A 24,269-nucleotide genomic window follows, 5' to 3' on the forward strand; every position below is an offset into this window, starting at 1 on the left:
CAGCAAACATCCATTCAGCACCTACTGTATGCAAAGCAAGGCAGGGCAGATAAGAGGCACAGCAGGAAGAGGAAGTCACCTGTAGGCACAGTGTTCAAACACTCTGGCATTTGCTAATGGGCACCCAGGAACCTCTCCGGGACCGAAACCATTGGCTTTGGAAACAGCGTGGGCAACACCAGATAGAAACCATTTGTGGAGTCCTTGGTCTGTGTACTGGGGGCTCTGCTAGCGCTTCTGGTCCTTTCTGTCTCTGTACCCCAGCAAGGTGGGGGCGCGGTTTCCGTCTTGCAGATGAGGAACCTGAGCTCAGGGGAGTAAGTTGCCTGGAATTCCCAGCTAACGAGTGGCAGAGCGCGATCCTGGGCTCGGTGCTGTCATTCCCCTAACCCACCGTGAACCTGTTTGTGGTCAGACAGACCTGAGTTCCGGTCACGGCCCTGACACCCTGCGGGTCGAGGCAAACCACTTAGTTGCTCTAAGTTATGGTTTATTTATCTGAAAAACGGAGCTCATGATGCCTGTAGTCATTCACCAACGCATCAAGTGTTTAAAAAGTGCCCACTACGTGCCAGGCCCCATTCTGCTTACGGTGACAAGCAGCCACCATGCGGTCTCCGCAGGGCCAGCTTCTCGGGCATGTGACCCGCGAAGTCACACAGAGCCCAGCGCTCAGGAGAGCCCCAAGCTTGGCTTGATGCTCTGCCGTCGCTGTCTAGAAATGCCTAATCATTTTTAAACAAACGCCTGCATTTTTGCATTTTGTGCTGGGCCGTGCAGTTATGTCACCGGTCCTGGGTCCCAGCCCTCCTCCGTCCTACAGTCCAGTTGAAGAGACGGATGTGCCCAGAGCCACCGCGCTGAGTGCGTAACTGGAACCGCCATCTGCGTTGGAAGGCAAGGGGGACAGGCCGTGAGCACAGCGGCAGGGGTCAGGGGAGGCCTCTTGGGGGCCCCAGGGCCTGGGAAAATGGTCTGGAACTGCCAGGTACAGGGAATGGACAGTGGGCTGGGGCACAGCGCGGGGATGGAGACGGCCTGTGTGGCTGTAGGGGGCCCCAGGCCAGGGAGGAGCCAGGACCCTGGGGCGATGGGGCTTACAATTTGAAAGCCAGCTGACTTCGAGGTGAGGATGGGTTGGGGGTACAGCAGCCATGGCGGTGGGGGGGAACCTCATGGGGCTTGACAGATGCAAGGGAGCGCAAGTGGAGGAAGCTGGAGGGCGCCGGGCTGCCTCCTGGGCTCGTAGGTGGGCATGGAGGTGGGAACCATAGGGAAACCGGGGGCAGCGCGAGGTTTGGTGGGAAGCGTGGGTGAGGGGGCTGGTGCGGGGGGGCTGTGCACGTGTGGCCTCTGTCTCTGGCCCATGTCTGTCCTCCGCGCCTGCGCTGCCGGCTCCTGGCTGGCGCGGGGAGGGAACACACCCCTCTTGCCTCCCTCCCGGCTCCCTCCCTCGCCTCCTGCAGGGTCAAGAGGACCCACTTTGATCTTGGCTCTCACAGGCATCTCCCGTGTTTATTCCCAGACTTCACATTTCGGAGTGAGATTTTATAACCTTGAAGTGGGTGTTGTCCTAAAAACCAAAGTTCGAGAACTCTGGGTTCGGTCTGCGCCACTCGTGGGGGGTTGGGGGGGTCTGGGAACTTTGAATCCCGGCTCTGCCCCCCACTCGCCACCCACCTGCATCCTGGGGAGGACAGAATGCAGCCTCAGGGGTGGTGAGCAGCCGGCGAGCTCCTGAGGGAAGTGCCAGGGCCCGGGGAGGGTCCCCAACAGCTGTTCGCTGCCACCTCCCATCCGTGCCAACACCTGTTTCCTGGGCACCTGCTGCCTGCAGAGCCCCCCCCCCCCCCCCCCCCGCCCCTCCCCCTCCCCACCCCCGGCCCCCGGGGGGGGCCCGGCTGTGTCCCCCTTGCTTGGGTCTGACCCCCCCCCCCCCCCGCCCTGCCCTGCACTGAGTTTGGCCCCCAGGATAGCCCCATTAGAGAGTCACTGAGTGACTCTCCCTGTCCACTCCTTGGACATTGGGGTGGGGACGGCAACCAGGTGGCCTTGGAGCTGGGCCTTGCAGGTTGGTCTGATTTGGTCGTAGGAGTTGGGGAAAGCCAGACCCACAGAAGGGCCAGCCTGAGCCAAAGTCCTGACTCCTGTGTTATGCTCTCGGCCACCAGGCACCCAGGAGGCTGGGGCAGGACCTGTCCTCGCTCTGCTGTGGGGTTGGTCACGGAGCTGCGCCTTCCCCCTCTCCTGCCCCTCGTGCACCCCTGTAGGGGAGGGGCAAGGTGGAACATGTTGGGGTGACAGGCATGGCGCTAGTCACGTGTCTGTCTTTGTTCTCAATGCTAGGAAATTCAGGGTGTGCGTGGCCAGGTGTGAAAGTCTGCCACTCAGTGCTGCTCCCCCCCGCCGTCCCCTGATCTGCCCTCGAGGCTTAGTGCCCTGCCATGCTCCTGCCCACACTGGCAGCAGGTGAGTCCCACGCAGTCCGGGACAACCCGGGGGGCAGAGGCTGGCCCAGAGTTTCAGGGGAGTGAGAGAGTCAGGGGGAGAAAAGCCTCCTGAGAGATGGACACCCCAGCTGAGTGTGAAAATCTGGGTTGAAGCTGCCCAGCTACAGGATAGGGAAAGGGTGTCCCAGGTGTGCGGGAACAGAATGTGCCAAGGCCCAGAGGAGAGAGGGCTGACCCATGGGAGCGAGGGCCAGACCACACAGGGCCTCAGGACCGGGTGGAGACTTGACCCCGGAGCTGCCGGGACTCCTGAGAAAGTGGGTGGCTGGTCACACATGCGCTTCAGCAAGCTGGCCCTGGGCCCACGAGGACCTGGATGGGTGGGCGAGGGCCGGGGCAGAGGCAGCCTGTAGAGCATCGGCGCGGACCCGTTCCAAGCGCCCACCACCCGCCAGCTCTGTTCCAGGCTCGTTGACGTGTCACCTTATTCAATGGTCACAAGGATCCTGTGAATTAGATACTATTTTTATCCCCATTCTAGGTCCAAGGAGACTGGGGAGACTTGTCCCAGGCCACACAGGGTGTGGCTACAGAGGTGAAGCCCAGACTTGGCCCCAGACAGTGCAGTCCAAGCTCAAGGACCCAACCTCCAGGCCATGGTTGCCCTTGACCCGATTGGGGCTGGAGGGGGTGCTGGGCCTCCGGCCCGGGGAAGGTGCAGGTGGCCAGAGAAGGGGTGAATGCCCAGAGAGGATGCGGGATCGCTAGTGCGGGGCTGGGCCATCTTTCGCAGCCCCCCCGCCCGGCCCCGGGGCCCTGCCCTATGGCCGGACTGACGGGAAAACAGATCTGTTGTTGTTCCCGGTGGGGTGTAATTCATCAGCTCTGTGTCTCCATATGCCCTCCCTCTCCTTTCCAGCCTCGCCAAATTCGGTGTTTAAAAATACTCCTGAAATCTGGGAACAGCAGTCCCCGGCTGACCCGAGGGGTGGACCGCAGAGATGCGTGCCCGACTCATGATTCTGGATGCGGACGGAGCCCACAGGGAGTCCTACTCATCCAGAATGTTCTTCCAGTTATTGGAGTTTTATTGTCGGCCCTGAGCTACCCTCGTGGGCCATTTACCAATTTCCGAAGAGCTAGAACCCAAGACCATAAATCTAATCTGTCTGTCGTAAAATGTGCTTTCTCGGGGCGGGGGGCCGGGGAGGCCCCGGAAACTCCTGCCGCGCCAAGGGTGTGGACGGGATCTGGGCTGGCTTGGCCTCCCGACTGAGCCCTGAGGAGCCGTGTGACCTCGAGCCTCAGTTCTCTTCTTTATGAGCTGGGGTTTGATGACCTGCCTGGGCTGGGTGACGAGATTCCGTGACCATGCAGCGAAGTCAGAGTGTGGGACTCTGGGTTGGGGGGACGGCTGGGGCCCGGTGGGAGGAAGGGGCTCCCCCTTTCCTGCAGGCGTCACCTGTGGGGGCCCCAGGTGGCCATACCCGACAGCATGACTTGCCCTTTACGCCTGAGCTCGTAACCCCTGAGCCCACGTCCCCCTCTGCAGGAGGGCAGGAGGGCATGGCTTTAGCCTTGTGAATGTTGGTGCTATCAGGTGTGTGACCCCTGAGGACAGACCAAGGATCATGGCTGCCACTGAGTTTCCAAAAGCCATTCGACCCTGCCAGCTGGAGTGGCTGGCTTCTGAGTTTTGCTGTCTCATGAGAAATGGAATTTTTACGGAACTTCCCTTGTGACACGTGGTGGGCTTTGTTCCACTGTAAAGTCAGCGTTCGGTTCTGGTGCCTGGGCTGCCCCCCTCCACAAGCCCTGTGCCCCCCCACCCAGAGTCCCTATACCGCGACCTTTGTCCAGCAAACAGGGCTGTGGCTTCTGTGGCCTCCACCCCACCATGGAGTCCTGCCCAGGCAGCCCCGGGTCCGGGTGGGGAGCACGGCCGAGCCGTGGAGTCTGAGCAGACGGTACCAGACGGGGACAGATGCAGCCGTAGTGTGTCCTGCTCCCACACACCTGCCGGAGGCTGGCCTCTGAGGCCACTGTCTCCAGTACCCCCAAGACAGGCCTGGAGGCCAGAGGCCTGAGTTGGCCAGGCTGGGATTCCTTCCCAGTCTGTGGGACTCTGGCACCCGTGCTCCGTGGCCATGACCCCCGGCTGGCCAGGCCCTGGCCCAGCACCCTCCTGGCCTCCTGGAGAGCCTGGGGACCAGTCATGGAGGGGAGAGCTTGGTGGGCGTCCTGGCATGGCACACGGCCTCCTCCCCGTCCCTAGAACCCAGCGCAGACCCCGTTCAGAGTGGGGGTTAACGAGGGGATGTCGGGAGAAGAGGTGGGCGAGCGCGTGAATGAAGGAGAAGGGACGGGGAGTGTCTCATAGGGGGACGGACTTCTCCCAGCGGATGGGATCCGGGGGGCCTCCTGGAGCCCCTTCTCAGGTGCTGCAGGATTCGGACTCACAGGAGTAAGAGGAGGACCCGCGGGGGTGAGGGGCCAGAGCGGCAGGAGGGGGGCCTGGGTACAAGGCAGAGGAGCAGCCCCCTACCCTGTATTCATTCAACAAACCCACCGGCCCTCGGACTTGAGCCCTGGCTCCAGACATGGGGCACCTGCTCTGCCGGAGCTCCGGAGCCCCGAGTCAGCCTCAGTGGGCCTTTGCCTGCCCTGCGGAGCCACCACGGAGGGCGCCCTCTCAGAGCACCTGCCACTCTGCCCGCCCCCCCCCGCCCTCGTGTTTTCCAGAGCGGATCCTTGGGTTTCCTCAGTGCAAATCCTGGCTAAGCACTTTGAAATGCTTTAATCTCCTTCATCCTCCCACGAGGGCCCTGAAGGAGGCCGGAAGGAGGCCCAGGCTGAGAACAATTAAGGAGCTTACAGCCGGCGGGGCTCCGGCGGGGCTCCGATGGGTGCAGGGAAGCCTGCCCGAGAGATGCGAGCCTTGCATAACCTCCGGATGAAGGCGCTCAGCTCCACCGGACCCTCTCTCCGCTCCCCGCTCCTCCCCTGGTTCACACTTGGGACCAGCAGCACCTGCCTCCTGGGTCCACCCTGCGGGCCGCGCTGCAGGGGAGAGTAAGGTCCGGGTCACCCTTGGGGCCCCGCCATCCGCGCCCCCTGCGTTTGGCCTGGTTCAGTCCTGTCTCCCCCCCTCAGAAGTTTCGAGCCTCCGGGTCACCCAGGGTGACTCCCTGCCCTGCCTGCCCCCATTCAGGAGGACTCCGGGCCTCGTCGGACCCCAGCTGTCACCCCTGTGCCCTCCCTGACCGGGCTGCGAGCTCCTGAGGGTGAAGACGAGCTGTCTGGGCCCAGAGCATGTGCCCCGGGACAGCCTGGGCAGTCAGAGGGCGGTTCCTGCAGACTGTGGCACGCCCTTCCCAGTGCACTTTTCCAGAACTGTGTTCTCTGGTGGCACATCTCTGCAGGGTGTGCTCTGCTCTCAGACCTTCCCCTGGGAGGCGGAGGCCTTCACCAAAAGGGACAGGACTGGAGGGGTCAAGGGACCCCCAAAAATCTGCTCTGTAGATGGGGGTACAGCCTGGCTGGCAGGGCACACAGGTTTCCACCAGGGCGGGGTGGTGGTGAGGGGGTTGTTCAGGCTCTGGCTCCCATGTGAGCACCCACCATAGCTCAGTGTCCCTCCCAACCCGTCCTGGGACAATCCCATGGGAGTGTGTGACGGTGTCCTGGGGCCACCGGAGCAAAGCTCCCCACAACCCAAGTGTGTGCTTTGCCCGTCTGCAGGCCAGAGTCCAGGATCAAGGTGTGGGCAGGGATGGATCCTTCTGGGTGCTCCCAGGGGGTCTGCCCAGGCTCTCCCCCAGTTTCTGGAAGTTTGCTGGAGATCTTTGGGGTTCACTGGCTTGTTGAGGCATCACCCCAGCCTCTGCTTCCATCTTCACATGGTCTCCTTTCTGAGTGTGTCTCTGTGTCCAAATTTCCTCTTCTTATAAGGTCACCAGTTGTGGTGACTTGGGGCCCAGCGGACTCCAGGGTGACCGCATCGTAACTACATCTCCAGTGACCCTATTTCAAAATAAGGTCCCATTCTGAGGTACCAGGGGGTTAGGATTGCAACATGAAGACTTGGGTGGACACAATTTATATGCCATGATGGGGGGCCACGAAGGGAGGGATGGTGTGCAGGACCCGAGCCTGGCACATAGTAGTTGCTCAACAAATTAATCCCCATCCTGCGTGTCTATACTTCTCTGCAGCCGCCGGCAGCTTGCAGCCCACAGAGACTCAAGCTGGGCCTCTGAGTTTACACAGAGCATACGTAGGCCTCCTCCTCTCCCCAGCCCTCATTCCTGCATCCCTGCAGGGAGGGGTGGTAATGGCGAGCTGCCCTCAGGTTTGTCCTGGGTTGGTCAGGTGGCCTCCTGCTACCCACACCCTCTAGCGCCCCCCACTGGCCTCCAGGCTGCTCCTGCCACGGGGCCTTTGCACCTGCTGCTCTCTAGTCTGCAGCGCTGCTCCTCCCGATAGCCACGCTGCTCACTCCTGCCTCACTCCGGTCTGCCCGCTGTCACCTCCACCCACGGCTCCCCCCAGTCATCCTGTCTGAAGGACGCCCCAGGACCACTCTGTACCTGCCCCCCACGCACCTGGCTTTATTCCCCCTCATAGCTTTGCGTATTGTGGTAAAACACACATAAAATTTGACGTGTTAACCATTTTTAGCATACAGTTCAGTGGCATCCATCCACCCAGTCGTCACCACTGTCCGTCTCCAGGATTCCCTCCATCCTCCGTCCCTGTGAAACACGAACTCCCACCCCTCCCCAGCCCCCGGCACCCACCATCCTACTCGCTGTCCCTAGAACATGACGACCCCGGGAAGCTCATGGGTGTGGAGTCACACACAGTTTGTCCTTTTGTGTCAGGCTCACATCACCCAACACCATGTCCTCAGGGGACATCCGTGTCGTGGCCCATGTCAGCACCGCTTTCCCTTTTGAGGCTGTATCCTATTCCGCGGTGCAAATCGGCCCCTTTTGCTCCCACGTGTACCCGTCCTCGGACACCAGGGCTGTTTGCACTTCTTGCCGCTGTGCCTTGCACTGCTGTGAACACGGGTGTGCCAGCATCTGTCTGCGCCCCTGCTTTCAGTTCTTCAGGGCGTATCCCCAGGAGCCTCATAGCGTCTTAAATATTCATCTGCTTGTCTGCGCGCTGTCAGCCTTGCTCCCTGGAGCGCGAGCTGGGCAGGCACACACTCCTCTTCGCGCTGCCTGCCGTCTGTTTGGTCCACTGCTGTGTCCGTAATGCATGGAAGGTGCCCGGCTCCGTGCGGGTGGTGGAGGGGTTAATGGAAGTCACGGTGAGTGGCACTGCAAGGAGACGTGGGTCCTGCAAGTCTCCCCGGGGGGTGCGTGAGCTCCTATCCGGTCACCCCAGCCCGGGTCCCTGCGAGCAGCAGGCGCTCCGGCCCCCTGCCCTTGGGACGCCGGCCCACTGGCCCCAGCCTAGCCGTTGTTGTTTCCACCACCTGAGCCATCGGTCCTCCTTTGATTAAGTCTCCTCTTGCCATGAAAAGAAAAGGAGGTGACAGTGGACTGGTGGGGGAGGTCATTCATTCCAGGAAGGAAATCGGATGGCGGCGTTTCCATCATCCGCGGCCCAGCCCCTGCTCCCAGCAAACACGCTTCCCCGCCGGCCCCCCGCTGTGGGCAGCAAAGCCCGTGTCTGCGCCCGCAGGCAAGGCAGCCCACACCCAGCCTCTGCCGGATCTCGTTAAACAGGCAGCTCCCCACGGATCGATGCCAGCCAAATGATGACCAGTTGTGGCCAGCAGTCCTTGAACGTGCTCACCGTCCTCTCGTTGCTGATTTCTGCAGGTAGAATGGGCGCCCGTCTGGGTGGGGAGGGGGGCACAGGGGTGGGTCCCTTCCCGGGGTCAGCACGAGCCCAGTTGGGATTCTGGGTCCTGGCAGGGGTTGCCCCTAGACCCTGGCATTCCCGCTGGTGAGGAGTTAATATTTGCTGCCGTTTGGGGAGAACCTACTGTGTGCCGTGCCCCACGTGCGTGCTGCGGGAGCCGCGCTGAGTGTCGTCCCTGGCTCGGTGGGGTTAATGGTGGCTGCCAGCCCTGTGAGAAGCCTTTGCACAAATTCTCCACCTACGACCAAAAGTCAGGTCTAAAACGTCACAGTCATCCCACTGTATGGATGAGGAAACTGAGTCTTAGAGCCGAGCCTGCTAGCAGGAGGCAACACAGCCTAGTGCAGGGGCTGGGGTTCTAATCCGCCTGCCGGCACCCGACCACCTCCTAGGATCCCCCTGAGACAGCAGGTGGGCTCTCACACTCTTGTTTACAAAGGTGGACATAAAGCAAGTCCTTCCATGGTTCCAAACGAAAGTAGGTGCCTGGAGAAGCCCGCCCTACCTTCTGGCACCAGCGGGGGCTGTCTGAGCCCCAGGCTAAGCAAGGCACCTGTTGTGTGTCTGCCTCTGTCTCTATCTCTCTGTATCTCTATATCTCTTGCTCATGCATCTGTGCACAAGACCTCCTCGTGCCCTCTTGCCCCTTTGTTGAGGGCCTGACTCTGAGGAAGGCCATGACAGGCCCTGGGGACAGCCGGCTCTAGGACAGCACAGCCAAAGCCAGGCCAAGGGTGTGGGGGCCGCTGTTTACCAAACTCCTCCCTGACTCTGTTTCCTACATTAGAGCATCTGGTCCTCCCTGCCTCCTGGAAGAGAGGAGGAGGTCCGCACCCCTTTTACAAATGAGGAAACAGGCCTCAAAGGAGGACCGTGAGCTGCCCAAGGCCACACGGTCACCTAGCTGTTAGCTGTTGACACACTGCGTTCGTCCCTTGGAACCCAAGTGAGAGGCTCTCTCCTTGGTGTCCCCTCTGCACATGGACCGGTTCTCCTGGTTCGTAAGTACCGGCCTCCGAACAGCATCCCTCTGCCCTCGGGGCCCCAGGCGCAGGCTGAGAACCACACTGAGACCGGAAGCCGGCAGGAACGGCCCTGTCCGTCCCTGCTCAAAGCGAGGCCGAAGCTTTGCTGTTTACAAAACTCTCCTCAGAGCCCCAGCCATCCAGGCTGCCAGGGGTCTCCCATTTGCGGGGGGAAAGAGGCCGAGAGAGGTCGTGATGGCGCAGGTGACCCGCGTGCTCCAGGATTCGGACCCCGCTGTCGAAGCTCCTAGCTCTGGGCAACTTCAGCTCGTTCTCCCTCCCGAGTGCCTGACCCTCGGTGGGACTTCTGTCCCCTGCTTTGCTCAGCCTCCCTCCCCAGCCCAGCCCTGCACAGTGGGCTTCCCTGATGCCCAGCTCGAAGGCCACCTCCCTGCCCCGTCCCTTCCCTCCCGGGTTCCTGCCTCCGGCCTTGTCCTCTCCATCCAGCCCCAGGGCCTGAGCCGGTCTTTCTGACTAGCTGCTTGCCTGTGGCGGAGACATCCAGCTCCCTGTGAGCCGACCCACAGCAGGGCGTCCTCACCTGTCCCAACACACACCGGGCTTTCTGCCTCCAATCGTCACATCCAGCCCCGCCGTGCGTCCTTCCTCTGGGCCGGCAGGTCCCAAACCCCAGCCTGTCCACCTCCCCTGCAGGGCTTGCCTCCCAGGTCAGCGTGGCTCATTCGGGAGGTCTGTGCTGAGGGGCCTACGAAGCCGCATTGGTGCCCGTCCCTGGAAGATCGGATGAGGCAGGTCAGGTCCACACTGTGGACCACTGCTCTGAGCCTCAGTTATCTCCTCTGTACAATGGGAGTACATGAGACTAAGGGAGATGGGTTATGCCGCACTGAGGATAGGGCGTCCTTAGTGACCTGTCACCCTGCAGAAGGATCTTCTGCGCTGTACTTTGGGCACAGGATTTCATGAGACTACCCAAGCCAGGCTCAGCACTCTAACTCGTGAGGCCCGTCCGCCCACCGGCCAGCGCAACCCAGCTGGGACTCCCCTCCAGCAGCCCCGGGCGCACAGGGAGCCGTGTGGGCTGCTGTCTGATTACCTCTCCGCAGAGACAGAGCTTTCAACGAGGGAGCAGAGGAGCTTTTGCAAAACCAGAGCCTTTGTGGTTAGAGAAATGTATTCAGCCAACGAAGCCCCTTTTCAGCGATACAAATTAGATACAGCGATCCCTTTTATGAAGATACTAATTAAGCCGGAGACCGCGGGCTCCAGGTTTTTTCCATTGTTATATTTGCTTAGGCTCTGCCTCCTATTTATCACCATCCGCACGCCTGGTAAATACTGTCCTGGGTTTGCAGCAGCCTCTGTGGCTGAATAGTGAGCGGGCTCCCTCCTCGAGCCCTGGGGAGGGGGGGTCCCCAGCCAGGGCAGCTCCGTGGCCGTGAGTTGGGGATAGCGAAGACCGGCCCTTGGGGACCTCAGGGGCTAGAGCACTAGTGTAGGAGAAGTCCTGGAATCAAGGAGCTGCTGCTCCCTTTGAGAGGGGGACCCGGTTCCTGTGCCCTTGCTGCTCCAGCCAGGCGTCCCGGGCTTGTGGTCGGGCCCATCCCCAGTCCACACGGTAGCGGCGGAAATTAAAGCTGGTGCCAGGAGCAGAGAGGGCTAGACTTCAGACCCAGGCAGGACTTGGGTTGGAGTCCCTCTACCACCTCTGACCCGCTCAGACAGATCACGGAGCCTCAGTTTTTCCATCTATACAGTGGGATCCCAGACCTGCCAGCTAGGCTGGCCAAGCGGGTTAAATGGGAAGTAGCGTGTGACAAGCATAGTAGAAGCGCAGTTAATATTGTGTCCTAGTCGAGTGCCTGCTAAGTGCAGAGCCGCTAGAGGGGATCCCTGGAGGCTTAAGAGGCAGCCGTGCATCCGGGGGACCCAGTGTAAGCAGGGCTGGCATCGAGGGAGGTCTGGGATGGGACAGCCGCGCAGAGCTGGCTTCCTGGACCACGCACTGGCCCACAAAGCTTTCCTGGGGAGGGAAGAGGCTAGCAGCACCCCGGGCCAGACGGACCAGGCTCCTTGTCCCAGCATTCGTGGACTCCCGGGGCCGTGGGCTTGGGGGAGCCCCCCCCCCCACACAACGCTGAGCCTGGGGACTCTGTTTTCCAGTCTTGTCCGCGCATTTCCGGGTCTGTGAGCCATACACGGACCACAAAGGCCGCTATCACTTTGGCTTCCACTGCCCCCGGCTCTCGGACAACAAAACCTTCATTCTCTGCTGTCACCATAACAACACAGTTTTCAAATACTGCTGCAACGAGACCGAGTTTCAGGCGGTGACGCAGGCGAACCTCACGGCTGGCTCCGAGGGCTACGCACACAAGTGAGTACCGGGCTGGGGCCCCTGCCGCGGCGGGGGCCGCTCCATCACCCCCTCCCCTGGGGTGGCTGCCGGGTAACCGCAAAAGGACAGGTGGGCCTGCAGAATTCTGGGAACATCTTCAGGTGACAGGTTTTCCAGGCCGTCTCTCCTCTGATGTTAGCCTTCTCTTCTGAGAAATGGGCACAGTACCCACCCCCCGAGGCTGCTGCAGAAGTTGAGTGAAGTCGAGGGTGTGGAATGGAAGGCTTAGAAGCACGGCAGGTGCAGGGGCCAGGAACACACGTTCCTTCCTTCAGGATTTATTTGATTGGTCGTTCTGACTCAGAGATCAATCGCACGCAGCCTCTTTCCTGAAGGTGATTAAAACAGGAGAGACCACAGCCCTGATGGAAGGGACCAAGGGTGTAAAGAAAGAGAAATTTACCCTGCAGAAAAGCAGTGGGGATGTGCTAAAGAAAGACGTGCAGGATTGAAACAGCATTTCTCTTACCATGAGTGAAAGAAACTAAGCCCCTTTCCACATCTTTGGAGTCACTTGTATTGCTTTTACTGGGAGCTAGCTGTTTATGTCCTTTGCCATTTTCCCATTGAATTGTTGGCTTTTTTCTTATTTATTCACAGGGACTCTTTATATATGAAGGAAATCCAATGAGTTGCAAATCTTTTCTCAGTGTGTCTTTAAATTTGTGGTGCTTTTATCTCGTGCTTAATTTTTAGTTGTTATATTACCAAATTGGATCCATTTCTTTTCTTTTATATCTTCTGGGTTTTGTATCAGATTGAGAAAGGTTTTCCCTATTCAGAGATCATGAAAAATCCTCCTCATGTTTTCCTTCACTTTTTTTTTCATGTGTTAATTTTTTGCCTTCAAATCTTTGATCTGTTAGGAATTTATTTGGATGAAAGTTTTGAGGTAGGAATCCAACTCTATCATTGTTTTTCCCAAATGGGTAGCCAGTTGTCCCAATACCATTCACTGAATCATCCCTTTCCCCCACTGATGTAAACTACAAACTTACATACTATAATATACTAGATCTGAGGATTTGGATAGATCGTGATACGTTTTCATGGCTTTCATTGGTCTTCCCCTACAATAGTATCCCACTGGATTAACTCCTGTGGCTTTTGATATGTTTTAATGCCTTCTTAATCTATTCCCCCAGCTCTTTTGTTATATGAACTTTAGAAGCAGCTTGTGTAGTCTTGCTCCTCCAAGAATCCACTTAGTATTTTTTTACTGAGATTACATTGAATTCATAGATTAATTCAAAGAGAATGGACTTTTCATGATACTGAATCCAAGAACACAGTACAGACAATCCCTGATTTATGAGGCTTCGACTTATGACTTTCCAACTTTATGATAGTACGAAATGGGCATGCATTCAGTAGGATCCATACTGAATTCTGATCTCATCCCAGGCTGGCAGAATACAGTACAGCCCTCATTCGTAATGCTCAGCGGGGGCTGTGAGCTGAAGCTCCTCGTCAACCAGGCAATCGTGAGGCTTGACATCTGACACAGTGGCAAGCATTCTGTCCCCAGACAACCATTCCGGTTCTCACTTTCGGTACAGTATTCAGTAAATGACATGGCATGGTCCACACTTGATAATCAAATGGGCTTTGTGGTAGATGGTTTTGCCCCTGCAGTAGGCTAATGTGGGTGATCTGAGCACATTTAAGGTGAGCTGGGCTACGTTGTGATATTTGGCGGGTTGAGTATAGTAAGTGCTTACGGTATTCTCAACTTACAATTGGCTTACTGGGACATAGCTGCATCGTAAGTTGAGGAAGATTTGTTTGTCTTTCCAATTATTCAAATTTTCTTTCATAGTGTTTTGGGATTAATTTCATGAATTTTGTTGGCACATCTTCTGCACTGTTCATACTTATTTCTTCATACATTGCTGATATAAATAGGGTCTTTTCTTTCTCTCACTGCGTCTTCTAACCGCTCTCATTTGAACGATGAAATCTAACAGCTTCTCTACGTGAGTTTTATATCCAGCCACCTTACTGAAATTTTTATCTTTGTTATACTTTTTCAGTTGATAATCTCTTAAATTTCCCATTCCGCAACTGGCAAACCATGGTAATTTTACCTGCTTTCCACTTTTTATGCCTCATTTCTTTTTCTTGTCCAGTCTTGTTGACTAGTACCTCTAGAACCACCTTTGGAATTATCAAGCATTCGTCTCTTCGTCCTGATAGAACTCAAATATTTTCCCAGTAAGCCTGAGGCTGACTCTTGGGTGGCTGTATTTTTTTCATAGCAAGGAAAAGTCCTCTCGGAAGGAGGGTTTGTTGAGTGACTGTGGAAGGGAGTGGTGGCACCACTGGGAGGTCAGGGCCCCCTTCCGTCTGTCCGATGTCGGGGCTGGAATGCTTCGCCTCTGTGCCGTGCTCACTCGGGGGAAATCTCCCTTCCTTTTGGTCAGGCAGGAGATGCAGACTCCTTGACTATCATCCAAATCTCCCTCCCCCCCACCAAGGCCGATCCCCAGCCTTCCTTCCTCAAATGCATGGGTGCTTCCCCTGAATATCTTGCCATCTGCTCAGGCCTTAGAATAATTCTGTGTGTGAAGTCGTTCAGCAAGTCCTGTCCATCACAGGGGCTGGAATCGGGCCTGGAATCTGACCCAAGGCTTTTATAAGACCACAGACGGACTCCCTGAGGCTGGAGAGTGGTGCCAGCCCTGGGGTCAGGACCCCGGAGCGCTGTTGTTGCCGGCCGAAAGCCAGACGGAAGACAGAGGCTTGGCAAGGCGAGCCGACTTCTCCAGGGCTCCGGCGACTGGTGTCTGGGATCCTCGTTTTGAAGCCCACATGTTTCTATAATCTGCACATTTCCACAGGATCTCACACAGAATACTCCCATCATGTCAGCACCACAGGGCCTGGTTGCTGTGAGGAAGAGTTCAGCCATACAATAAAGCCATTCCCCTGGGGAGGAATGGAGCTATTGAAGAAAGGTAGCTTAGTTCTGATTCTTTAACCTCAGAAAGCGCTTACAGAGCGTGCGGCATGGGGCCGGCTCGATGCTGGGCTCCATCCTTGCCCTGTCCCGGAGGGCACCTGGTGGCCCAACCTGAGCCCACATCACACACAGGGAAGGTGAGGCCCGGGGAGCTTGTGTGACTCACTGGATCGGGGCAGCCCGTCCCAGGAGCACAGCTGCGTCTGGAGGCTGCTTTCATCAATCTGGGGCCTCCACCAATGGAGGCAGATCTGAGTGGGGAGGCCCTGGAGTGGGGATCCCCACCACGGCACCCCTGACACCTGGGGCTGGCTTGTTCTCGGGGGAGGGTGTGGGAGGAGGGCTGCCCCATGCGCTGGTTGTGGCTGCCTCCCTTGTTACCACCCACGAGCCTAGGGGGGCCGCCCCTCCCCTCCAGGTGGCTGTGACAACCAGCCTCGTCTCCCGGGGTGGCCAAGTGTGGGGTCAGGATCGCCCCGTTGGGAGTCGCTGCTCCGGAGGGATTCCTTCTTGTGATTCCCCACCGAGCCTCCCCGCCCCCTCCCTTCCCACAGAGGTGGACGGAGGCCCAGAGAGGGGCTGCGCCGACCCCAGAGTAGTCTGTACCACACCTGTTGTCTTTGCGTTTCTTGCAGGGAGGCCTGGTGCCGGATTCCCCTGCATCCAGAACTTGTTAAGACGCGGGGAGCCATGTAGTCCAGAGGAATGAGCGTTTCCAGGCGGGGTCCCTGCAGCCTGAGTGTGAAGCACAAGGAGACGCATGGGGAGAGGCAGGGGCAGGGGACCCATGCGTGTCCTGCCCGCCTAGGGGGCCCAGGGCCGCCATGACCCTTCCTGGGCTTCCTGAAGATGGGCGGGGTCCGCAGGCAGGCAGGGCGCCTGACGCCCGCCCACCTCCCCCACCCAGTCCATGAATCAGTGAGGGGGCAGAGCTGGTGACAGGGAAAAGGAACGCGCTTCTGATGACTTATTTATTTGTGTTTTTCTGGAGGAACAGAATGGTTTGTTTTGGTTCTCGCTGCCTGGCAGAAAGGCAGGCAGAGCGAAGGAAGCAGCCTCGCCAGGCCCACTGCCACGGCAAGGTGCCACGTCCTGCCACGCGGGCCAAGGCCCTGGGTGTTTGGGAGAGGGTGCTGCACACCGTCCCTTGCCAGGCGGACCCAGAGCCAGAGCCCGGAACCAGCAGGGGCCCCGGTCGGCTCTCCCTGGGGACCAAGGTAGCACGGGGCGGGGTCTTGCGCGGTGAGGGGGCGTTCCTTCGCTGGGCAGGTGGGCCGCAGGAGGCGGAGAGTGGGAGACGTTCTCGGAAGGCAGAAGTATGCTCGAGGATGGAGTGGACGACTTCTCGTTCTTCCCGTGACTGCACGTGAAACCTCTGTCCCCCAAAAGCTTTCCTTTCCCCAGCGCCTGGGCACCGAGAGCTCCGGGCTCTGTCCTGCAGGATCTATAGCCCTGTCCGGAGGCTTCAGGTTCTGAATAGAGCCCCTGAGTATGGTCAGAAGCTTCTGGATGTTCTTGTCCATTGTTCGACCCCATCAAGCCCTGTTAGGCCCAAAGCCTGCATACACACTGGCAGCCTTCTGAAGGCTGAAGAGAATCTAGAATCACGATGTTTCCTCATCTGAGCCAGACCATGGGGAGGGAGACATATGAACACGTGTGAGCCTTTGTTGTGGCGCGAGGCGCCTCACCAGTTCCTTTGATCCACGTGGAGGTGTGATCCATGGAGAAGGTCCCCCGGCTCCCTTACACCAGGGCTGAGGCTCAGAGAGGGTGAGGAGTTGCCTGACGTCACACGCATGCACCTGGGACAGAGCCAGGCTGGGGACAAGTGCGCCGGTCCCCACCGCTCCAGACCCGAAGGCTGATTTTGGGCTCCCATGCTGTGTCCTTCTGGGTCACCTGTGGCTCTGTGCGTGGAGCCTTCTGTGACCGAGGCCCGAGAAGCACATCCCACCTGGGGCTGGGTGTCCCCTGCGGCAGAGGGTAGAGATCACAGGTGAAACCATGAAGTGGCCCTTGATTTCTGCTCATCACACTCCATGGGCCAAAGCTCATGGTTTGGCCAAGGCTATTACCAGCGGGAGGGGAGGGGCGCAGGGCCCGATGCAGGAAGGGACAGCAGCTTCCTTGTTAGTCGCGCGCCCTGCTTCACTGGCCCAGAGCCCGTGCTCCTCGACTGCCTGGGGCAGCCTCGATCCTGCTGTGTGATCTTAGGCATGTGGCCTGGCCTCTCTGGGCCCGGATCAACTGAGCATTCCTGTGCCCCTGGCTCTCAGGAGCCTACTCCATGCTTGTCTCATCAAGCCCACAAATGACGCCGTCAAGTGGGGCGAGTAGTCCCTCTGTCTTACAGATGAGGACAGGAAAGCTCAGGGAAGAGAAAGGCACCGAGCTGGGCTTTAAATTCACGCAGTCCTGAGGTCTCGGGCCCAGAATGTCACCACCGGGGTCACCAGTTTGTTACACTGACCCACAGGCCACCCCGTGAGCGGGCTCAGGGCCCAGATAGCATAGGTGAGGTCGGCCAAGGGGCCGTGGCCACCTCCCAGCCAGCACTGGCCTGGCCGTGAGCCCTGCAGCCGTGTTCCCCTCTGGCCCGATCAGCGGCTCTCCTCGGGTCCACCAGGAGCGGGGGCGGGGACTTCCTCCCGGCCGCGGCGCCCCCTACTGATGGTGTACCTGGTCCTGTACCAGTAGGTATTCTGGAAGATTCCTCCAGCAGAGGTTTTGGTCTATCACTTGGGGGACACGGAAAGAATTAGAATCCGTAAATGTCCCAAAACACCAAAAATTGGCTGTCTGTGGCTTTGGCTGGCTTCCCATCTTGCTCCATAAAGCAGCGTCCGTTTTATCTTCTGCCCTTTACAAAATATATGCTTACACGCAACAGAAACCTCTGCATCTGGATGGAATTAATTTCCAGATCACATTTTTAAAATTAAATTAAAACACCCGGAATGCTTCCAGCCGGCCAGCGATGGGGAGAACAGGCCAAGAAAGACAGGAGAGCTGCCCGGGCGTGGTGTCGGCGGCCTGGGCTCTCCGGCCAGCTGCACTTCCTGTGTGGGCTCCCCTCAGCGTCTTCTGCAGGTGCACCCCTCCTTTCTCTGAGCAGGGAGGGCAGGGAGGGCAGCCCACCACTCTGCATGCCCCTGAAAGCCAGTGGGAGCAGCCGGTGGCAGAGGCCCACAGGCCCAGCAGCGCCCACGCACGCATGCAAAGCCAGTGACATGCTGAGACGTGGGATGATCTGGGGGGCGGGGTCCTCAGGTCCTGGGACGGGGTGACCCAGGACAAGTGGGCACGCAGCTTAACAGTGCAAAATCTCTCCCTGGACATCCAGACATGACCTTGAGGTTTTCCCAAGATTCAACACACTCTGTGGTTAGGTGATCTGGGGCCGAACCCCAGGGCGGCCCCTTCCCACCCGGGCAGTGACTTGGCCTCTCGGGACCTCATTTCTTCATCCGAGCTTGGGGCAGGCTGGTCCATTTACTCCTCCCGGTATTGCTGCAGGACCAAGGAACACCGGGTGCCGGCGTGTGCTCATTGCTAGTAGGGTTATTAACTATTAGAAATGCGTAGAGAGGAGGTAAAATCTAGTGAAGAAGCTAATTCTATCAAGGCTGACATCATCACCAGCTCACCATGGCCCCCGGTGTGTGTCAGTTTGGGGAATGTCAGCAGCCACCCAGTGCTGAGTGCCGGGCACGCCAAGGTAAGTGGGACCTTGGCCCTAGCCTCAGGGAGCTCTGGGCTCCAGGAGCCAACAGTCCTACAAAGCACCCGAGAAAACGCTGTGTGTTATAGGAAACCCAGTGACTTTGGGACCTCGAAGGAGTTGGATCTAACAGAGGACATCCAGGAAGGCTTCCTGGAGGAGGTGAGAGCTGAGCTAGATGCCCAGATAGTAGGGAGTGAGTTCCAGGCAGAGGACCAAGGTCCGGAGGTGACCTGTCTGTCCTGAGAGGCTGGGTGCAGCTGCCCAGGACAGCGTGGCCCCGTGGTTAAGAAGGTGAGCTCTGGAACGAGGCTTCCGAGTTCAAATCCTGGCTGTTCACCAAATGGCTATGAGATCTTAGATGAGTCTCTTAATTCCTCCGAGCTTCCGTTTCCCATCTATCAAGCGGGACTGGTGGCGACAGCAGGGACAGGGCCTTCTTTGTTTGCTCTGGATGTCAAGTGGGCTGCGTACGGGGCGCGCGCTGCCTGCCACTTTCCTTACTCTGATCATCTCTCGGTCCTACTGGCTCCAGGCCCAGCTGCGGCCCAGCCAACACCCCCGACTGGCGTCACAGTCTCCCTCTCTGTGGGGTAGCATCTGCACACCGCTGCTCTGCCTCCCCTCTCCTGCTCCCCTCCCTCAGCCCTGAGGCTGCTGCCATGGGAACCACCAGGAAGAGGCCTGTTGCTGGCAGCCATGCCGTGGGGGCTCAGGGACCTGCGAGAGCGGGTGCTGGAGGAAGCAGGAGGGTGGAGACTGGATCCAAGCCCGCCTCTTCAAGCCACATGGGCGTCCACCCCAGGACCCCTGCCTCTGCAAGCCAGGCCGGGCTGCCAGCCTCTGTCCCTGATGGAAATTCCCCTCCCAAATGTAGCCGGGCAAAGCCAGCGCCCCCTGGAAGAAAGGCAGCTTGGGGTGTGGCTGGTAGTCATTCACACCTTAGCATGAACAAGGCCCTCAGACTGCGGCAGGCTACATGAAGGTGGCGGCTGGAGCGGAGACCCCACCAGGGAAAGGGGGTGGCCTAGATACAGAATTGGTCTCGCTTCTCAAGCATATACTGAGGCCTTTACTAGTGCACACTCCGTGCCCAGTGCTTGGATACCCAGAGACCGCTGGAGGGGCCTCCAAGTACCCAAGCCAAGTCTTCGGAGAGGGACGTATATGGCTAAGTAAGGAGAGGGATGATGTTCCAGGCAAAGAAGGCATGTGAGCAAAAGTGACCCCCAGGCCTGGGAGTCAGAGGGCAATGGCCCCTGCCTCACTGCTGGGGCTGAAGCTGGGCCTCAGTCACCTCCTATAGGCCCAGAGACACATAGGAGTTCTCCAGGCCACACAGCAAAGCTGGGCCAAGGAGGCACCTGGACCAGGCCCCCTGGCTCCAGGCCTGTGCTCTCTAGCCTCAGGGTCTAGAGGGATCCACCGTGGGGAACCCAGGACACCGAGGGGGCCCTGTCTGGGCAGGAGTTGGGGGGTATCCCTCCTCGTGAGCAGGACTAGTGAGGCCGGACACTGGCTCTCCCTGTCCACAGTGCGCCTCCTCTCTGCCCCCGCCAGCACATACCCACCTGCGCAGATGCCCGCCGCAGGGTGCAGACAGAGGCTGCATCTGAGGGATTAATAAATCAGTCCCTTTAAACAGCCACTGTCCCTGGCGAGTGCTATTTGGGGCACAGAAGCCCCAGCTGCCCTGGCCAGCCCAGGAAACAGGCCTCCCTGGGCACCCAGGGGACACTCAGACCCTGGCCTGGGAAGGGGACGGATGGACCCAGACAGCCCAGTCCCGGGAGGTGGGAGCTCCGTGGGACAGGCACTCTGGACTTCAGCCTAGAGCACGGGCCTGGCCCAGCCCGCATTGGAGGGGCAGCGTGTCAGGAAGCCTTCCTGGGGGAAGCAGTGTCCGAGAGGGGCACGTGGGAGTCAGGCAGGAGGCAGGGAAATGAAAAAAGCTGCCCAGGTAACAGGCACAGCCTGTGCAAAGGCCCGGTGTCCACGCGAGCGGGCCACACTGCTCTGTGAAGGGACAGGGAGCCAGGCTTCACTAAGGAGCCGTGAGCCCCAGCAGCCTACAGCTCACCCTCTTTTCCACTTCTGGAGGGTGGAGCAGTCTTCAGCGGGGCCACACTGGGCAAATGATCCAGAGAAACCATGCCAGGGAACCCTGAGAGCTGCAAACACGCCAGGGGTGAGCAGGAGGAGGGGACAGTGGAGGCAGGGGCTGGAGGAACAGCCAGGACCCATGACTGCCCTGTGGGGAGTGGGGAGGGAGGCTGAGCCCACCTCTGCTTCCTGGACTTCTGCGACCAGCTGAGTTCCCATGGTACGTGGCAGTGTGAGATGTCCCTGAGCGGATGCTGGGGGCCAGGGGTTGATGGCTCAGGAGGTTGAGTGGGTTTGTCCTAGGACAACAGACGTCCTGCCTTTGCCCTGGGTCTGGTAAGGTAGGGAGGAGCCGTGGGGGGACCAGGGGCAAAGGAGGCGGTAAGGGGTGGAAGAGAGCATCCCAGGAAGGAGAACAGCATAAGCAGGGAACCAGGGGGCAGGCAGGTGAGGGCACCTGCAGGAGCCAGCTGGCTCCAGGAGCAGCTCCCATGTTGGAAGAGACAGGAGGGTGAAGGTCCTTCCAGAGCCCTAACAGAGAGGGTCCCAGTGGGATCCCTGCCCATACTAGGATCCTGGGGGAGATGCTCTGGGGCAGAAAGGGTGCCGGGGAGTAGAGTCCAAGGATCTACTCCCCGGCACGGGGGCCATCAGGCAGGTGGAGGGAAGGAACTGGAGGGTGAGTGTGAAGAGAGGAAGCCTGGACTCCCTGTCCCCCAGGGGTGGGGGTTGTGACCCCTCCTCTCTGGGACCCCAAAGTAGCCCCATGGGTTAACTCCGTCAGTGGGATCCCTGTCCTCTTCCCCTCAGCATCTGTCTCTCTTTTCCCCCAGCAATTACACCGCCTTGCTGGGGGTGTGGATCTACGGCTTTTTCGTGCTGATGCTGCTGGTCCTGGATCTTTTGTATTACTCGGCAATGAACTACGACATTTGCAAGGTTTACCTGGCACGGTGGGGCATCCACGGACGATGGATGAAACAGGACCCCCGGCGGTGGGGCAATCCTGCCCGGCCCCCCCGGCCAGGGCAGCCCGCCCCGCAGCCCCAGCCTCCCCCAGGCCTGCTGCCGCAAGCCCCCCAGGCCGTGCACACGCTTCAGGGAGAGGCCCACAGCCCACCACTGATGACCTTCCAGAGTTCGTCTGCCTGGTGAGTGGTTGCCATCAAGGCTCTGGCCGCCGAGGTGGATCACTTGTCTTTGCCACGCTTGGAAAATATTGGGTCATTATTGCTGCTGTGTCTGGCTCCTTGATTACCTGATTGTTTGCTTATCTCATTTGACAAGAGGATTTGAAGTTGCCCAGGATAACGTGCACCCGGGCGAGAGTCAAACTCGAGGCAGAAACAGAGCTTGGGAGCCCAGCCTGCCAGGTTATTGCACTTAGAGATTGGTGCGGGAGTGATTGCCACTGAGCCATTCATGGAGTTGTGAGTTTCCTGGAGGCCGAGGCAAAAAGGGAAATCGGATGGCTTTCCATGTTTTCGCGGTCAAATGAAGCAAATGGGTTTTGGAGGCTGGGAGATAAGCTTTCCAGCCTGGGGTTAGGAAGTAAGCACATTACTGGGTTGGTTCCTTGTGTTCACATGCATGGGGTCTCTTAAGAACATGGATGGCAATGCAGGCGGGCTGCTTCGTGATGGCTCAGGGGAAGGGAAGAGAGGTGGCCGGGGAGATGGGAGATCAGGGAGCTAGCCTGGCAGCCTGGCTGCGTGTTCAAACCTGACTTTCCCTGCTGTGACTCTCATTTCTGCCCAGTCCCAGGCCAGTGGGAGGTAGGGGAGGACTGACCGTCCCCAGGCAGTGCAGAGTTGGACAGAGAGAGGAGGCCTGTACATTTTGGAGCAGGAGCCTGCTGTGAGGGAGGCCCCCACAAAAGACAGGAGCCTGGCAGAAGGCACATGCCCCAGGCAAAAGGTCAGGTGTGGGGTTCAGACACCCTATGGAGGCTGAGCTGCAGCCACGGGCACGTGGGACATGGGGCACATCATCTCAGAGCATCCTAAGACTGAGCGCAGCCTGCGAGAGCCATCCCAGAGCCCACCTGCCGGCAGGTGCCCAAGTTTTCAGCACAGGATTACTGCTGAGTCTGTGACCTTTGCAGGAAACCCGACCTGGGTTCGCATCCTAGCTCTGCCGTTTTCCAGCTCTGTGTGCAGGCGAGTTACGTCAGCCCCGCTGACCCTCCCATCCTCAGGAAGCAGCGGAGAGTAGGCACGGTCCCCTGCCAGGGTCCTCGGAGGGTTAAATGGACTATCTGGCCCCTAGTAGGTGCCCGGTTAAGGATCGGTGCCTCCTTGCTGGAGATGCAACCAAGCTAGTTAATGACCATTCAGTAGCTAGCGGGTAGCGACCTTTTCAATAATGAATGACTTACATAATTCACAGAATACACTTAAATCAGCTTATTGATCAAGTAATTGCCTCATCTATCACGCAGAAGACAAAAACACAGCCCTGCTCAGCTCAGCTTGACAAATGCCCACGGAGCTGGTCCCCGGGGTCCTTCCCCTGTGCGGGGCTCCTGGTGATGTCAAGGGGATGCGCAGAGAACCTTGAGGCGCGGGAAAGAAAGACACAAACCCACGCAAGGCTGCGGAGCATGAAACAGACCCGCTCCGGCTGTGGCACTTTCTGAAACGTGGGTCTCTGGCGGCAGACACACCTGGGGCATTCATTGAAATAAATTCCTGGGTCACCTCCAGAGTTCCCTGGCCAGGAAACTCTGGAGGTAGCACCTGAGATGCCGGAGTCTGAGAACCCCCGGAAAACGTTGTTCCATTAGGCCAAATCCCAGCTTGAGGGCTGGGAGGCTCCCACGCGCACGATGGTTTTCTCTCTCCCCCCGTCGCGCCTCCCTGAGCAACGGGCCTGCCCAGCCGCTGGGCTTGTGCTTCAGGTCCAAACCAGAGCCCGAGCTCGCAGTCCCCGAGCCCTGCTGTTTAAGTGGGAGGCATTTAATTTCGGAGCTCAGAGGCCTTTCACGTCCCCCTCGGGTTCCCATATTGTGGACTTAGGATGGGGCTCCCAGAACCGTATGAGCGTTCGTGAAAGAGATCGTCAGAAGCCTGTAAGGATGTGACGAGTCCGCTTGCTGATTTCCTGCTCCTGTCCGCTCTCAGCCCCTGGTGTGACCTTGGGCGAGGGGCTTCCTGCTTGGGCTGCCCACTGCACCTACCATGGGGGAAGGGGTGGGCTTGGTGAGCCTGTCACCTGCTGGCCTCCTGGTGGGAGGCCATGGTTCCAGCCACATCTGTGGACCGCTCGCTGTGCCCCTCGGCCCCTCGGCCTCGTGTTTGCCATCTCTGAGTCTTCCTTGGCGCTGCCCCTGGGGGCTCCTTTCCCCACCGGCCACCACCGCTTGCTGGCCCGGTGCCGGGTGCTGGGCACTGGGGACAGGTGATACACAAGACGTGAGAGAACCTTCATGGGAGGACAGGAGGCTGTGACAGGCGGTGCCAGTGGCATGGGGTGTGGGGCACGGCCAGGGCACATCCAAGCAGGTGTCCTGGGCAGAGAGCCAGGGCTGCGGCCCGCCGTGGGCTAAGTGTGGCCATCAGTGTGTCAGCAGGTAGCACGGGGCTGAGGCTGGGGCAGGGGCGGGGTGTGCTCGGTGCTTACCCCAGAACAAGAGTCTAGGCTGCTTCATGTCCAAACTGCCACCCGGAGTCATCCAAACAGTGTCCCCCTCGGGCATGGACCCCTCCAGCTGCCCCCCTGCTCTTCCCCTGGGCCTGTGCCCCCTTCCAGCTAGGCACCCCTACCA

At 59.0% G+C, this 24,269-nt stretch overlaps 1 protein-coding gene across 1 annotated transcript in view; it reads left to right on the top strand.

The window, feature by feature from the left end:
• Positions 1 to 24,269, top strand: part of SHISAL1 (shisa like 1) — a 73,623-nt gene that overhangs the window by 18,018 nt on the left and 31,336 nt on the right. The window contains exons 2-4 of the mRNA XM_059404570.1: positions 8,192 to 8,287; positions 11,480 to 11,693; positions 21,337 to 21,654. Of these exons, the coding sequence (XP_059260553.1) occupies positions 8,221 to 8,287; positions 11,480 to 11,693; positions 21,337 to 21,654 (599 nt within the window). The 5' untranslated portion in view covers positions 8,192 to 8,220. The remainder of the gene's footprint in view (positions 1 to 8,191; positions 8,288 to 11,479; positions 11,694 to 21,336; positions 21,655 to 24,269) is intronic.

This window comes from Mustela nigripes, chromosome 6 (genome assembly GCF_022355385.1).
Source record: "Mustela nigripes isolate SB6536 chromosome 6, MUSNIG.SB6536, whole genome shotgun sequence".
NCBI lineage: Eukaryota > Metazoa > Chordata > Mammalia > Carnivora > Mustelidae > Mustela > Mustela nigripes.